General features: G+C 42.7%; 3 protein-coding genes across 3 annotated transcripts; 2 read left to right on the forward strand and 1 right to left on the reverse strand.

Moving 5' to 3' along the window:
* Positions 1 to 474: 474 nt before the first annotated feature.
* EAE98_010415 (uncharacterized protein) lies at positions 475 to 4,816 on the forward strand (the record flags this gene model as incomplete). Its single annotated transcript, XM_038958036.1, has 3 exons — positions 475 to 1,556; positions 1,731 to 3,041; positions 3,091 to 4,816. The coding sequence occupies 3 exons, from the start codon at positions 475 to 477 to the stop codon at positions 4,814 to 4,816; spliced, it is 4,119 nt and encodes a 1,372-aa protein (XP_038805599.1).
* Positions 4,817 to 6,448: 1,632 nt separating this feature from the next.
* On the reverse strand, positions 6,449 to 8,569 carry EAE98_010416 (uncharacterized protein; the record flags this gene model as incomplete). Its single annotated transcript, XM_038958037.1, has 4 exons — positions 6,449 to 8,167; positions 8,257 to 8,268; positions 8,371 to 8,436; positions 8,534 to 8,569. The coding sequence occupies 4 exons, from the start codon at positions 8,567 to 8,569 to the stop codon at positions 6,449 to 6,451; spliced, it is 1,833 nt and encodes a 610-aa protein (XP_038805600.1).
* Positions 8,570 to 10,805: 2,236 nt separating this feature from the next.
* Positions 10,806 to 12,146, forward strand: EAE98_010417 (uncharacterized protein; the record flags this gene model as incomplete). Its single annotated transcript, XM_038958038.1, has 1 exon — positions 10,806 to 12,146. The coding sequence occupies one exon, from the start codon at positions 10,806 to 10,808 to the stop codon at positions 12,144 to 12,146; it is 1,341 nt and encodes a 446-aa protein (XP_038805601.1).
* Positions 12,147 to 12,208: the final 62 nt, after the last annotated feature.

Below are 12,208 nucleotides of genomic sequence, written 5' to 3' on the forward strand. Positions count from 1 at the left end.
TGTTCACTGACCTGCCAATTTGGGGGTACAAGTTCTGATCCTGAAATATCTATTGGGAACACCTTAGACAATGAATACTTGTACATACCTAGGTATAGGTGTACCTGCTTGAGAGATATTGCCACTTCATATCAATTCAACCCCGCCTTTACGCACTCGCTGAATCTTCCAAAAGATTGGTCTAGAGTGTTAGTCTGATATCCCATCGGAGACCTCCATCGGCCTAAGTTACAAGATAAGAAGCAGGCCCAATATATCATTATTTCCTTCTTAATGAAAGATACATCCTCTCTTTCTAATATTCTGTTCTTTTCTTTTGGTTTTCTGCTTCCAATCATCTCACTTGTTTAAAAGACCTAACTTTCAAGAAGCACTGAAAGATCCTTGTGGCAAGAAACATATCGTGAAAGGGGCGTTGGCGACCTACATTTGTCGATAATTAACCTTCGAGAGGTATCACTCTCACAACTCACAATGGCACCTATTGCTGTTTCCCCGAATTCCTCGCCGGAACCTGCAGTTTCTCTTGCCTCCAGACACTCCCTCTCTTCCGTAACAACCTCTTACGATGATACCCTCCGTTTCTATCTCAATGGCACACGAGTTGTCCTCGATAATATGGATCCAGAGATCACTCTTCTTGAATATCTCCGTGGAATCGGCCTCACAGGCACAAAGCTAGGATGTGCAGAAGGAGGATGTGGAGCTTGCACAGTTGTTGTTTCTCAATACAATCCAACTACTAAGAAGATATATCATGCAAGCGTGAACGCATGCTTAGCGCCACTGGTCAGTGTTGACGGAAAGCATGTTATAACAATAGAAGGAATTGGAAATACAAAGAGGCCGCATGCCACGCAAGAGAGAATTGCGAAAGGAAATGGTAGTCAGTGTGGTTTCTGCACCCCAGGTATAGTTATGAGCTTGTACGCACTTTTACGGAATGATTCGAACCCTTCGGAACATGATGTAGAGGAAGCGTTCGATGGAAACCTTTGTAGGTGTACAGGATATCGTCCAATTCTGGATGCAGCTCAAACTTTCAGTTCTGGGGCTGCATGTGGGAAATCTAAAAGCAATGGTGGAGGTGGATGCTGCATGGATAATGGCGGAGGTAGCGGTGGATGCTGTAAGAACGAATTGAAGGATGATCAACCTATCAAACGTTTTACACCTCCTGGATTCATCGAATATAACCCGGACACTGAACTCATATTTCCCCCGCCACTTATGAGGCATGAATTCAAACCTCTAGCTTTTGGCAATAAGAAGAAGAAGTGGTATCGTCCTGTGACTATGGAACAGCTATTAGAGATAAAGAGCGTTTATCCATCGGCAAAAATTATCGGTGGAAGTACAGAAACGCAAATCGAGATCAAATTCAAGGCTATGCAATACACAGCTTCGGTTTTCGTCGGGGATATTCCTGAATTAAGACAATTTTCATTCAAGGATGACCATTTAGAAATTGGGGGCAATGTTATCCTCACGGATTTGGAGTCGATCGTCCAACAAGCAGAGAAGCATTACGGACCCGAAAAGGGCCAAGTTTTCAAGTCAGTAGATCCATTTGTCCCTGAATTTTTCATATTATTGCCATTCATGCTTTCGTGTCTATCATTGAATCTTATCATATCTTTCTTTCGGGTGACGTGAGGACACATGAGCCTCGTCAAACAACAAAATCAAGATTTCATTTAAACGGACTTCCTTGCTAACAATATCTACAGAGCCATCCATAAACAGTTGAAATATTTCGCAGGTCGACAGATTAGAAATGTCGGTACCCCGGCAGGAAACTTAGCTACTGCTTCTCCCATCTCCGATCTCAACCCTGTCTTCGTTGCATCGAATGCTATTCTAGTCGCAAGATCTCTAGATAAGGAGACAGAAATCCCCATGTCTGAATTCTTCAAAGGTTACAGATTGACCGCACTCGCCCCTGATGCAATCATTGCTAGCATTCGTATCCCCGTGACTCAAAAGGGAGAATACTTGAGAGCATACAAGCAGTCGAAACGTAAGGATGATGATATTGCCATCGTCAATGCAGCTCTTAGGGTTGCCATCGACGATTCGCATACTGTTACTAGTGCAAGTCTAGTATACGGAGGAATGGCTCCAACCACAATCGCGGCTAGAAAGGCCGGTGCTTATTTGTTGGGCAAAAAGTTTTCAGATCCTGCAACTTTGGAAGGGACCATGAATGCGTTGGAAGAGGACTTCAATCTTAGTTTCAGCGTTCCTGGAGGAATGGCGACTTACCGCAAATCGCTTGCATTCGGCTTCTTCTATCGCTTTTACCATGAGATTTTATCCAGCTTTGAGATCAAGGATTTGGAAGTAGATGCACAAGTTGTACCAGAGATTGAACGTATAATATCTTTTGGTAAAGAAGATAGAGAAGCCACTGTGGCCTACCAACAGAATGTTCTCGGGAAAGCAAGTCCACACGTAGCTGCCCTCAAGCAAACATGCGGAGAAGCACAATATACCGACGACATACCTGTTCAAAAGAACGAGTTATATGGATGCTTAGTTTTGTCAACGAAGGCACATGCTAAGATCATAAGCGTCAATTCTGCTCCTGCAATGGATTTACCAGGTGTGGTTGAATATGTTGACCATACAGATATGCCAAGTCCAGAAGCCAACTTTTGGGGAGCACCAGTTTGTGACGAACCATTCTTTGCCGTTGATGAAGTATTTACAACAGGTCAACCAATTGGTATAGTTCTTGCTGATAGCGCAGCACATGCAAGTGCAGGAGCACGAGCTGTCAAAGTTGAGTATGAAGAGTTACCAGCAATTTTCACAATGGAAGAAGCTATCGAAAAGGAAAGTTTCTTCGATCATTACAGGTATATAAAGAAAGGAGAACCAGAGAAGGCGTTTGAAGAGGCAGATCATGTCTTTACAGGTGTTTCTAGAATGGGTGGACAAGAGCACTTCTACTTGGAAACCAATGCTTGTGTGGCAATACCTAAAATCGAGGATGGGGAAATGGAAATCTGGTCTGGAACTCAAAATCCAACAGAAACGTAAGTAAAATTGGGATGCAGTAATATTCTTCAGCTAACAATCCATCAGCCAAACTTATGTAGCGCAAGTTTGTGACGTTGCTGCAAACAAAGTCGTGAGTAAGGTCAAGAGACTTGGAGGTGGTTTCGGTGGAAAAGAGACTCGCTCTATACAATTATGTGGCATTGTAGCTCTTGCAGCAAAAAAGACTGGTAAACCAGTCCGTTGCATGCTCAATCGTGATGAAGATATGATCACATCTGGCCAAAGACATCCTTTCTTATCTAGGTGGAAAGTTGCCATCAACAAAGATGGCAAAATTCAAGCACTCGATTTGGATATGTTCTGCAATGGAGGGTGGACGCAAGATCTTTCTGGTGCTGTATTGGATCGATCATTATCACATTCTGATAACTGCTACATGATCCCCAACATTCATGTCCGAGGTCGTGTTTGCAAGACGAATACCATGTCAAATACTGCATTCCGAGGATTTGGTGGACCTCAAGGCTTGTATATGGCGGAGTCATATATTGAAGAAGTCGCCGACCGTCTCGGTATGCCTGCAGAGAAGCTTAGAGAGATTAACTTCTACAAGGCAAACGAGCAAACTCATTTTAACCAAGCTCTTAAGGATTGGCATGTGCCATTGATGTATAAGCAGGTTCAAGAAGAATCAAATTATGCCGCAAGGCGAGAGGCAATTACCAAATTCAACGCAGAGCACAAGTGGAAAAAGAGAGGACTCGCGATCGTACCTACAAAGTTTGGTATCTCTTTCACGGCACTTTTTCTCAATCAAGCCGGAGCTTTGGTTCATATCTATCACGATGGATCTGTTCTTGTAGCCCATGGTGGTACCGAAATGGGTCAAGGTCTTCATACGAAAATGATGATGGTTGCAGCTGAAGCACTCGGCGTTCCCTTGGATAATGTATTCATCTCGGAAACTGCCACTAACACAGTAGCTAATACCTCTTCTACTGCTGCATCAGCTTCTTCCGATCTGAATGGATATGCCATCTTTAATGCCTGCGCTCAAATCAATGAACGACTTGCTCCATACAGAGAGAAATTCGGCCCTGATGCCACAATGAAACAGCTAGCACATGCCGCCTACTTCGATCGTGTCAATCTTTCTGCAAATGGATTCTACAAGACTCCAGATATTGGTTATACATGGGGACCTAACACCGGACAAATGTTCTTCTACTTCACCCAAGGAGTCACAGCCTCCGAAGTCGAGATCGATACTTTAACTGGTGATTGGACATGTCTACGATCCGATATCAAAATGGATGTTGGTCGTTCTATTAATCCATCAATTGATTATGGACAAATTGAAGGCGCCTTCGTACAAGGAATGGGATTATTCACTACGGAGGAATCCCTCTGGTTCCGTGCAGGACCAATGGCTGGACAACTTGCTACTCGTGGGCCTGGTGCATATAAAATCCCTGGATTTAGAGATATTCCTCAAGAGTTCAATGTGTCTCTACTCAAAGGCGTGGAATGGGAAGATCTCAAAACTATTCAGAGGAGTAGGGGAGTAGGTGAACCACCACTTTTCATGGGAAGTGCAGTATTCTTTGCAATTAGAGATGCGTTGAAGGCTGCTAGGAAGGAATATGGTGTGGAGGCTGAAATTGGGGAGGATGTTAAGGGTGGCGGATTACTGGTATTGGAAAGTCCTGCAACACCAGAAAGGATTAGGGTTAGCTGTGCGGATCCGATCTTGAAGAGAGCGGAGGTGAAACCAAGAGAGGGAGAGAAGAGCTTCTTTATGAGTATTTAGGATGACATGATGATGGTCAAATGATGAGGGATAAGGCAAAATTGGTGGGTGGGAGTTTTTGGGATTGTGCGACGATTTGTTGAAGATATGCGGAGCATTTTTTTGGTTTAGCATGGTTGGGATATCAGAAATACAAACTTTGAATGATTTATTTTTGGAGATACTCTATTGTTGCATATGAGACAAAGCAATGCGAATTTAAAACGTACAGGAATCATTCTCATGACACTCATGGACAATGGATTTTCCTCGTCTCCTCCGATATACGATCTATACCTGACTGCTGAGATTTATAATTCAATTGTACCCCGTCATGAATAGAACTTTAGAACTGGTACCGGATGAACTCCAATGAGATGATGAATATGTCTTTATTGGGGATAGAGATAGAATCGGAGATATTTACAATTACAAACAAAAATAGCATACGATATATGGTAAAGAGTAAGGAAAAAACAAAACAATATAGATGGGATCCCGATGTCTTCCGAATATGATGAGACAACACAAGTTCTTCAACTACCTAGGTTGTAGGCTGGTGGTATATTTGGATATGAATGCATGATTTGGTAACCAATCAATTGAATTTATGCTCTTGTGACTACCTACCTACCAAATAGGTAGATATAGTAATTACTTATTTGGGATTTGAGATTTGGGATTTGAGATGTGGTATTGAAATTTGGTATTGAAATTTGGTAGGGAAGAAATACTACGTAATCATTCGATGTATTTAGCATAGGAGATCTAGTCGTGGGATTTTTGTATGTATTGGTTTGTGTATATATCTATATGTGTGTATATATGAAATGAGAATTGTTCTTTCTAAGGCATAGAGCAGATTTGTATCTCAATTGATAGAGTAGAGATGAGTAGGAAAGAGATGAGAGAGGAGAGGAGAACGGGGGTTAAGAGATAGAATGAAGTTTTAGATGTTGTGTTTTGCGTGAGTAGCATCCACAATGCACATATTCAATTCAATTCAATCCCCTCCCCTACCTTCCCTTCCCTCCAACTCCACAGTCGAAGGAATACAATCCCCGTCGCCCACTCATACAGGGCCCCTCATACATATATATTCCCAAATGATGACTTGTCAGGTATAGCATCCACAAATTTGGCATCCACACGTGCCAAATTCCCCGGGTGATCATTGATCTTCCGGTTCCCCTCATCCATGGTCGGTCTTAGCACTGTATTTCCAGAAAAAAATCTACCTGGGCTTCTGGAAGTTGGGTGGTTGGGGGTTCCATGAGATATAAATGGTTTGTCTATGCGAGGTGAGACAAGATAGGATGGGATGGGATGGGATGGGATAGGCAGCTGTATGCATACTAGATATGTACGTAGATATTTATAGGATGCGATATGCGGGTACCTAGATACTTCTGGGGAGTGAGTTTGTATACCGTGGTTATTTATTACGATGCGCTAGCTAGAGCTATGGGGTATGCGATGAGATGAGATGGGTATCTTGTTCTAGCTTCTAAATTGTGTATGGCATTCCACTCTCCCGAATCCATTATCTCTTTACTCTTCCCTGCTCATGCCCACTCCCACTCATACATAGTAATGGTAATAATGACAAGTCATCAATTCATTCCACATGGTCCCACATCAGGATTGATACTTTCATTCCCCCTCCCAGTTGTGAAAGCGTTCATGAGCTGGCATTGCGAAGGCGGGCATCATCGCACCACACACATGACAGATCTCTCGATGATCCATTTCCTCCTCCTCATCCTCTACATTCCAGAAATCTGGCTCGTCCACCGTATCTTGCGACCGAACTATATCTTCTGAGCCCATGGTATACTCTGTTTCAACGCGATCACTGGAAGGATGCTTCTTTGCAGGAAGCTGATTCCTATCTGCCACGAAATCAGGCGGTGTGTCTCTATCCTGCACCTTCCACTCTTTAAGCCTCGCTTCTTGTCCCTTGAACATGCTGCCTATATTTCTACCCACGCCGGCTGAAGATCCATCTTCACTAGCTGCTTCAATCATGTTCGTGACTCCGATGTTGACCAGACTCAGGTTCCAATCCGCTTTCTGGGGATGTAATCTTCGAAACATGGGTATTAGAGATTCTTGGATGAGCCGTTCGACAATACTATCTTTACCATCTTTTAAATTGAAAACGAAATTAGGTAGGGGTCCGGACCTGGAGATTCGATTGAAACTTCGGGTTCTGGTGCCATCCGCGTTCAAGGGTGGACGAGGTCGGGTCGACAAACGGAGTGTTTTGGGATAAGCTATCCATCGTTTTGATGGTATGTTAGATTTTTCATCGTCTTCAAGTAAGTCTTGATGCATTCTATTCAAGAGACTTGTTGCAAGCATTCGAAGCTCTTTTGTTAGCTGTGGCATAGTATCGAGCTTTTTATAAGAATCCTCGATTGAGATTTGGGATGGTACCTTTCGGATATCCTTCACGTCTGAATCATCACGACCATTGATCAACGCCCAAGCCTTGCCTCCAATACCTCTCTCTGCTCCCGATCCCCCGAGCAGCTTTTCAAGTATCTCAGGGCCCATTCCGGGGAAGAGGCGAACATCACGGACGGTAACAGATTCCTTGGTACCTCCATAAATCAACCCACTTTCAAAATCGGCGGGACGTGATAGAACGTGGTTCCGAATACGTTGAGACATTTTGAACCCAATGCCAGGTATTTTACCAATATCATGGCTATCGATGAATGTTGTGACATTACTTTGTAGTGCATCATCACTGGGTAACACTTCATAAGGTGGGAGAAGAGTTGTTTGACCCTTTGGTTTGTGAAGGTTGCCTACCAATTTACTCAAAAGTTTGTTCGTGGATATACCAACGGTTGAAGTGTAGCCTTTTTCTTCTTCCAGGCTTAATCTCAAATGCTGGGCAAGATGTGAACCCAAAATCAACCGAGTAAGTAGTCCGATATCATTGTTCGGCGACCCCGAATTCAGTGTATATTGAGGGGATGCTTCGCCGCACGGCTGCAAATCGGGATAGCCATGACCAGCAATCTTCGTAGCATCAAAGGCAAACCCCGCGGTAGGATCATTACGGTCCATTTGAAGGAAGGAGTGGGTCAAATCATTTGGATTGAGAAGTTTCTGATTGTAGTCGACAATGTCTGTGACGTCCATGAATACTTCATCAAATCCTAACCGTTCGACTTTTCCCGACCAACTGAACTTTTCCAAATGTTTGTATAACAATTTGGAGGCATCACGGAATCGACCCAACTCTTCTCCCAACACAATAACAACATCGGGACAGATTTTCTTGGCTTCATGGATTAATTGTAATTTACTCAGACCACGACGTCGAGCTTCATAATTGCATGTGACGATGATTTGTTTCTAAAGTGATCACTTAGAGTTTGGATATACATAGGTATGTAGAGTTTGTACTATTTTGAGTTGACTTTGACAATAAGAGAAAGTCTTACCTGTTGTACAGCCTACTTATTACATCAGCTATGTTTCGTAGATCAGAGGAAGGCAGAGAGAGAGAGAGAGAGAGAGAGAGAGAGAGAGAGAGGAGTTCAGATGTAAATATTTACCAAAGGGACTGATTTTAGAGCGGGATTCTCATTTTCAAAGACAGACGCGTAGAAACAGTCATAATCCTACAAACTCCGATTATCAGAATAGATACTTTTTGGAAGTGACGTGTTTGTTTACGAAATAATGATGAATACAGAAATCCTAATGGGGCTGACTAACAAAATGTATGATTATCCTGTGATCCTTTCTTGCCATTATGATTTATTATTAGCTCAGTGATACTTTGAGTTTGCTGGCGACGATGAGACAGGTGGATGTGAAGAGTTTGGTCCCATTTTTTCTTTTGAAGTTAATTTATCGTATCGTCTCGTATGGTATGGTATCGTGATATCGAACCTCTTATTAGTCTTTGTCTTGGTCCAAGTGAATAGAGTCTCGGCCGGAAGAAGATTCGGGGAGGAAGAGAAGATGCCAAGTTTGACAGCAAAGAGAAGGATTTGGATTGCTGTCAATGATACTCTACCTGGGTAGATCCATCCGTTTGGATATCATGATGTATGGATGTATGGTGTAAGTCGACGTCAAACACATCAAGTTATCATCGGATATACCTTTGCTTTGATCTAAAAATGTAAGACGGAGTGGAGCTTATCGATAAGCAATAGTATCCCTTTGACTAGACTGCCAGAATCAAAGATGCCATTCTTAGAATTTTGTGCGGAAATTTGTTTCTAAGACACGTTTACACAGTGCATGTCTAATCATGTCTAAACATATCTAATGGTGGACTCAAAGTGGAGTTTGGAGATCTTTCTTTTCTAGAATTCTATTTTGAGATACAACTTATAAGTCACGCGTTTGATGTGGAGAGTTACCAAGAAAATACTTTACACTGTAGGCGGACTCAGTGGGTACAGTACGAGTACGAAGTGAACTTTGTAGCAGTATCGCCATCGCCATCGCCATCGCCCCTTTTGCCTTCGTAGCCCCTTCATCGCCTTCGCCACCAGAAAGTGGTTCTCGGAATTCTAAACTCAATATTCTCGAATACGATCAACCAGACAAATCAAAACACAGTTAACTTTATGGAACAATTGAATTGTATTCAAGTCAATAATGTGCTGAAGCCAAGATTTTACCCCATAGATCTCATCCATTATTTGTTTCCAATCGTGTTGTTTTCCTTGTCATTATCACCCATTCAATAAGCGATACTAACGCCAAAGAGCGTCTCAGCTATTGGTCTCTAAAGAACGGATAAAGTTATTTCACGGGCTACAAGGCTATTATAGAGGGAAGTTCTAGATATAACTAGGTATCCTATTGATCTATCATGAAATATTGATTGAAATAGCATAAATAGCACATGGGATCAGTTACTTAAGGAGGACTAAAGGGGCGAAATCGATTATTAAAAGTAACAGTTGACATTGCAAGAATTCCTATAATAAGATCAAGCCACCACACTTACTGGTCCCATTCCCCTTGAAACAACCAATCGTCTTGAATAGTCTTGATTTTCCAAGTCAAAAATCTATTCGCTCAAGCGGTGTGATATTCAAAAAGAACCCTTGCATAGGCGCCACTCACTCATGGACCCATCCACTCCGATAGTCCGAGATCCTAGATTCAGCCCAAATCTGTGACTCCATCTCCGTTCACTACTCCAATTTGCTAATCCAACCACTACTACTACCTTGACTATCAGAGAAACGTCCTACTCGAGTATTGCTGACCATCGCTCCGTAAACTAAGCTAAGCTAACTAACTCCTCATACTTGTATTATTCAACCTCTCGGGAAATCCTTCCACAGCGCTTCAAGGAGCCACAACAACCATTGAATCCTTATATGGGTCTATGAGATGAGCCTAGCATGGTGGTTTGATGACCATCCCGAATGCTTGTCAACCCGTAGTGCGTGGAAATCAATGAAAATATTCTATTTACTTGGTTCAATTTTTTTAACCTGCACTGCAAGCCCCTCGTCACATCATTTCTATAAACATCGCGCCTATTCCCATACCTCACAAGCATAAGCATTTCAAACTTGATTAGCAGATGCATGACAGGTGATAAGACTGTGCTTAAACTCTAAACTCTCCCATCAGAACTTCTCCCCAGTTTTATTTTATTCATCTATTTCTTGGCCTAGGCAAAGGTCGATGGTGATATACATATAGCTGCGGCACGGTCACTGTTGGTTTCACCTGAGGGGTAGTTATTCATATCTTTTTTTTCTCTCTTCCTACTCATTTGTCTTACGCCTTACGAAATTACGAAATCATTCGACGAACTTTACGACTACGCCTTGTTATCGGTAGATTAGATACATTATATCTAAGATACCTAGACCACCTGCGACTTTTTCGTGACCCAAATCAGAGTCTCGATTCTTAGACGAACACTCAACATTCAAATATATACTCTCGTACCACGGACCAGAATATAGTCAAGGAAGACTTTATTAAGAATCCTACCAAATCTCCGATTATGATGCTGGCACCTGTTCAAGAGTGCTCCTCTATAGTTATGTCTTTCCCTCCTCGGCATTCGTCACCACCCAAGAGACCGAAGTTGTCTTTACAGATCAAGACCCCATCTGCTCCACAAACCATTGGAAAATCCTCCACGGCGTTAAAATCAGACATCAACCCATCATCACCAACTGCATTTAACACACTTTCAAATGCATACGCAACAGCAATTGAAAATGCATCGCCACAAATATCAAAGCCGGCAAGCCTTGAAGCTAGACCTTCCTTGAGAATTCAACCCATGCCTTCACGACTTCAGACGACACGACTTCAAACGAACATAAAAGCAGAGGATGGATATATACATCCATCAGAGCGCACTGCGACTCCTGGACCATTTGCGATATCATATCCTGATACCCCAAGTTCAGCTCACCCAGATTCAGCTCATCCCAAAGACTCCCTCAACTTCACATTTACCCCTCCACATTCAGCTGGCTCGTCCGATAAAAAGATGTTTACCTTTGCATCGCAAGCTTCGAATAGTGCATCGCCGCGAAGTATGAGACGACTTACTCCATATACACATCCCAAATCTCTCCATAGTATCCTTCGAAACTCACCACTTCCACCTCCAAGCGCCGTCGCACCTGCAACCCCAAATACTGCAAGTCGACTCGCAACACGATTAGCAAACAAAGGCACGAAGAAAGTAGAATACGATGACCCTTTAACACAAACCATCACCACTAATAAATACGTAAAATCGCACATCGATCTTCTTTCCGAAGACTCTCCTCATTCCGCCACAGATCCCGAATTCGCAACCCTAGACACTCTCGACACAACCATGCAATACACTGGTGATGAAACACGCGATGGAGGACAAACTCCAGGGCCATTTGAAGAAATGCGAAGAAGAATGGCAGAGAGTGGATTAGAAACTCCCGGGTTACGAAAACGTAAGCGCAAGGACAAGAAGAGAAAGTGGAGATGGACAATAGGAGATGGAGAGGATAGTGATGCGCAGACGACTCCTACGACTGCGTTGGAGAGAACTCCGATCACATCCATTTGGATGGGTGGAGAAATGACAAATGAGGATTCAATCATGTTTGGGAATGGAAATGAGAATCTTGAACAGGAAACTATTTCGAAAGATGGAAATAATAATGTTGCATCGGATGAAACGACTAGGATGAGTAGGAAGAGGATTTCTTTGGGGAATTTTGAAGGAGGCAGGATAGATGAGGGTAATGATGATCGTGATAGGCGAACACAGTCCGTGGAACTATTTACCGATTCGGATATGTCAGAAGAGGGTAGTGAAAGACCTGGTTCATCACATTCTCTCTAGTTTATAGTTTTACGATACCGAAATGATTTTACCACCTACAAAGGTTATTTTATAAGCATCAG

Source organism: Botrytis deweyae (assembly GCF_014898535.1).
Source record: "Botrytis deweyae strain B1 chromosome Unknown BDEW_036, whole genome shotgun sequence".
NCBI lineage: Eukaryota > Fungi > Ascomycota > Leotiomycetes > Helotiales > Sclerotiniaceae > Botrytis > Botrytis deweyae.